This window comes from Uloborus diversus, chromosome 1, assembly GCF_026930045.1.
Source record: "Uloborus diversus isolate 005 chromosome 1, Udiv.v.3.1, whole genome shotgun sequence".
In the NCBI taxonomy this organism is placed as follows: Eukaryota; Metazoa; Arthropoda; class Arachnida; order Araneae; family Uloboridae; genus Uloborus; species Uloborus diversus.
Window position 1 is genome coordinate 233,591,947 of NC_072731.1, and position 5,065 is coordinate 233,597,011.

At 35.2% G+C, this 5,065-nt stretch overlaps 1 protein-coding gene across 1 annotated transcript; it reads left to right on the forward strand.

Moving 5' to 3' along the window:
• Window positions 1–1,965: 1,965 nt before the first annotated feature.
• On the forward strand, window positions 1,966–4,845 carry LOC129219330 (uncharacterized). The gene has a single exon (XM_054853691.1). The coding sequence runs from the start codon at window positions 1,966–1,968 to the stop codon at window positions 4,843–4,845; it is 2,880 nt and encodes a 959-aa protein (XP_054709666.1).
• Window positions 4,846–5,065: the final 220 nt, after the last annotated feature.

The following is a 5,065-nucleotide window of genomic DNA, read 5'->3' on the forward strand; positions in this document are numbered from 1 at the left end:
CAACTAAACCGCACTAGGAGTCTACGTACCAAATTTCAACTTTCTAGGACATACCTTTCTTGAGTTATGCGACATACATACGCACATACGCGTATCCGCAATTACATATATACGTACATTCAGAGGTCACGAGAAAAGTCGTTATAACTAACTCGGGAATCGTCAAACTGGATATTTCGCTTGTCTATACGTTCTTACGCACTTATCCACGTTTGGTCGAGTCGAAAAAAAAAGAAAAAAAAAAAACTTAACATTCATTCGGAGGTGAGCAAAATGGAAATTAAGGTCGATTTTTGAATGAAATTTTTTTCGCGAATACAATACTTCTTTTTATATAAAAGGAAGTAAAAAAGGGTGGAAGTTCAAGGTGCGTTGTTAAATTTATTTCTGCATGAAATACATCCCTGTACTGACAGTTTATATTGTCGATGTATTACACCATTATGTCTTACACCACAATTTAACTCCTAATTAGTTGAAATTGGGATACCTAGTATTTCCCTTCTTGTTCCAAACAACATAATTTTAAACCCTTTATGGTCAAAGTTTTGGTACTCGATTATACTCAGTCAATTAGCAATAAAATATGTGATTAATTGGTGCTAATTATTAACATGATAAAAATAATTCAAATTGTCGGTATGATTTGTACTATGTTCGTGAAAATGACCCATTACTTTAATTGAAACAAAGAAATATCTGATGCAACTCATTATCAGCGTTATTTACAATTTTCGGCTCATTAGAGAGTAAAGATAATTTGTCAGGGCAGTGAGAGCAGAAAAAAAAACATTTGATGTAGTCATTCATAGAATACTATTGGCTGAACTTAATTACATTATCCCTAACTCATCATTCCCATCTCATGCAATATGTCGTAGGAGGAATAATGCTTCACAGCCTTATTGGCATTTAAGGGAACGCGTTTAAGAACATTTCTTAAAACAATTTTTAACACACGTCTTTTTCAAACATGTTACACTTTGTACTACTTTATGCTGTTAATTTTACAGCATCTTGCATACAGACGTCACCCGTCAGACAGTCTATTGCCAAGTCATTTACCAGGGATGACCGTCTTTTATAAAGGCACTAGCTGCGTTGCCTGGCGTGCACGGTCTATCTCGAAAATAAAAGTTGTGTTAAGTGAGGCATGTTCAGTATTGATTTAATTAAATGAATAAAACAGTAGTATGAAATTCCCCGCTTAAGTGTAGAAAAGATTAATTTCAGGAGTAAAGATTTTATACTTAGACCACTTTGGGTTAAAAAAAAAAATATGTTATTAATTGGTTGGTTATTGTTATTAATTGGCGTTGTTCAGTGTTTGTAACTTTATCGCCCTGGCGAAGTTATTTTCTTTGAACTATTCACGCCAACATATGGCAAACTTTTTTTTTGTTACGATAAGAAAATCGCCATTGAAAACCTGTCTTGTCTGTCCATAGCAATAAAACGCATACAGTCCACTCGCTTGAAGATTATTTTAACTAAGTACCGCACATTTTGGTCCTAAGCGACCCGGATACAATAAATTTGAATTAGTTATAAAATTCAAGTTAACTCGCAAATATACAATTAAGTTAAATTACGCAATCGCTATAAATTGCAATGGCGGACATCATCTCGTTAAACCGCAAGCGCGGTAACATTAAAGGGCAAATCACCAAGATTTCTATTGCCCTCGCTGAAAGAAAGGACGAAATGGACATTTAAGAGTTAGAAGCTCTTTTTGAGACAGTGCTGAACATACATCAAAAATTTGATACGCTAAAAGATGACTTCTACAAAATCATCACCGAAAAGCAATTTGAGGAATGTGAAGACTTATTGTCTCAAGTGGACGAAGATATTCAAAACTTGGAGGTAAGCTTGAAATCATCTATTAACAAACTGAAGTTACAGCATTACAGTGACTCTGTACTAAAACAAAATATTGATACTTCTACACAAGAAATTAATTCGATGAATGTTGATCAGCCAAAAAAGGCTTCAATGAAACTTCCGAAAATTCCTCTTCCAACTTTTAGCGGAAAATTTGAGGAATGGAACTTGTTCAAAACTCAATTCAATAGTCTAATAAATGAAAATCCCGAACTTTCTGAAAGTGAAAAGCTTCATTACTTACGCGGTTCATTAAAGGGAGAAGCAAAAATTCTAGAAACGACTGACGATAGTTTTTCTTCACTCTTTAAAGCTTTAGAACAAAGAGACGAAAACAAAAGAATAATTGTCGACTGTCACATTAACAACATTCTTAATATTCAACCAATTAAACACGAATCTGCTAAAGATCTTCGTATCATTTTGGATAATGTTAAGAAAAACCTAAGATCGCTAAAACTCTTAGATTTCGCAAGAGACAAATTATCTAATGCAATTTTATTGAATGTTGTTCTAGAAAAATTAGACCGCGAAACAAGAAAGCAATATGAACTAACTCTTAAAGATAAGGAAGTTCCAGATTTTGATGCATTGCTGGAATTCTTAGAAAGAAGATGTCAAATCTTAAATAGTATTAGTGCGAATATTTCATGTAAATCCAAATCCTTTATTGTTAAATCTAATAACATTTCGAAAATATGTGTCGCGTGTAAAACTCAAACACATCAATTGTATCACTGTGATAAATTTAAAGCAATGAAATTGTCCGAAAGGATAGATCTAGTTAAAAAGTATCGGCTTTGTTTCAACTGTTTAAGCGATCGTCATTTAGTCTCCCAATGTAATTCGAAAAGTTCTTGCTTCGTTTGTAAGAAAAAATTGAATCATCATACTTTACTTCATAAATACGTAAACTGCATAAACAGCAGACAAAATAACGCAGATTGTGGTGGTTCGACGGGAACGCCTCAGATTCAATCGCAAGGACTAAGCCAACAACAGAACATAAGCAATTCTGAATTTGACTCGCAAATGTCAGAAAATACTCGCGTCTCTTTCTTTTTTAATGGGAACGAGAAAACTGTTTTGATAAATACAGTAATAGTTTATGTTAGAAATTCTACTGGCATAAGAAGGGGCTTACGCGCAATTTTGGATTGTGCAAGTGAAAGTTCATTCATTTCGGTTAGGGCAGCGGAAGCTTTGGGTTTGAAAAGGGAAAGAATAAATATTCCGATAAGTGGATTGAATGATTCAGCGCTAAATATTAAGAAGAAGATATCAGCTCACTTGTCTAATAAAGGGGATGATTCGCATTGGGAAATCGACTTATTAATTGTGCCAAAAATCACAGATTTCACGCCTTCTAAGAAAATTAATATCGCTCATTTAAACATTCCAAACGATGTATGCTTAGCAGATCCAGCGTTTTATATTCCACAAAAAGTAGATATTCTTTTGGGTGCAGAATTATTCTTCGCATTTTTGAAGGCAGATAAAAGAAAGCTGAAAGATAACTTGTATTTACAATCGAGTTGTTTTGGTTATCTTGTTTCGGGTAGCATTTCAGACAGCAGCTCTGATCATTCCGCAAAACACTGTTTTTTGTCAAAAAATTTGGAAACTCTCAATATTACTCTAACTAATTTCTGGGAAATCGAAGAAGTCGAAAATCACACGCCCTGTAGTGATGATGAATTAAACTACTGCAATGAACACTTCGCAAAAACGCATTTCAGGAATTCGGATGGTAGATACGTAGTTCAAATGCCATTCAAACCAGATTGTTCTGAAATCATGCTAGGAAATTCTAAACAAACGGCATCTAGAAGGTTAGATCAACTATGGAAACGATTAGAACGGGATCCGGCTATGAAAGCGCGGTATACAGAATTTCTTAACGAATACAAAACTTTGAATCACATGAAAGAAATAAAAGAAGATAAGGGAACAGATGTCAGGTACTATCTTCCTCATCACGGTATTTTTCGACCAGATAGCAAAACTACTAAATTGCGCGTAGTTTTCAACGCAAGTGCGAAAACAACCAGCGGACATTCTTTGAATGATTTATTGAGTAAAGGAGGGGTAATTCAGGAAGATCTATTTTCAATTCTAATTAGATTTAGAAAGTATATTTACGCATTTACCACTGACATTAAACAAATGTTCAGGATGATTGAAGTAGATTCTTCTCAAACTAAGCTACAAAAAATATTATGGAAAGAGAGTGAATTTGCACCAACTAAGATTTACCAGTTACAAACTGTCACGTATGGGACTGCATCTGCTCCGTACTTAGCAACGAAAGTTTTACAGCAACTTGCATTGGACGAGGGAAAGGACTTTCCTATGGCGTCCACAGCCGTTCTTCAAGATTTCTACATGGATGATTGCCTTTTTGGTAGTTCCAACTTGAAGGAGTGTTTGAATCTTCAGTTAGAATTGACGCAACTTCTCCAAAGAGGGGGCATGAATTTACACAAGTGGTGCAGCAACGAAGGTTCTACGACCGAACTTCAGGAATTTCCTCTGGACAGAAATTCTGAAGAAATTGTAGTTAAGAAGCTAGGAATGCTCTGGAATAGCTCAAGTGATTCATTTATGTACAAGGTTAGCAACAATCCAAATCGCAATTTCACCAAACGAGATGTACTTTCAGAAATCGCACGCATCTACGATCCACTTGGACTTTTAGGCCCTGTCATCTCCAAGGCAAAAATATTTATGCAACAATTATGGCTACTTAAATTAGACTGGAATGAAACGCTCCCTCCAGAAATTGCGGAGCAATGGTACAACTTCGTCAAAACATTCCCTGAGTTGCTATCTATCCAAGTGCCTAGATGTATTTTAAAATCCGACACCAAGTCTGTTATACTTCAAGGTTTTTCAGATGCATCTTCAAAGTCTTATGGTGCAGTTATATATGTGAAACTGTTTCCCAAACCAACGAAATAAAGAAGCAACTTCTGTGCAGTAAATCACGAGTTTCCCCGACCAAATTCATGAGTATACCTCGTCTCGAGCTTTCTGCATGTTTGCTTCTATCCAAACTTACGCAAAAAGTCTTAGCCGCTATTAAATTGCATATAGACTCTGTGGAACTGTATTCAGATTCTACTATTGCGCTAGCATGGATTAATACCTCTTCAAGTCTAATCAAAACATTTGTAAGCAA

Excerpts from the sequence above, each read along its gene's own strand:
- LOC129219330 (XM_054853691.1), top strand. The coding sequence starts at position 1,966 with ATGAATGTTGATCAGCCAAAAAAGGCTTCAATGAAACTTCCGAAAATT.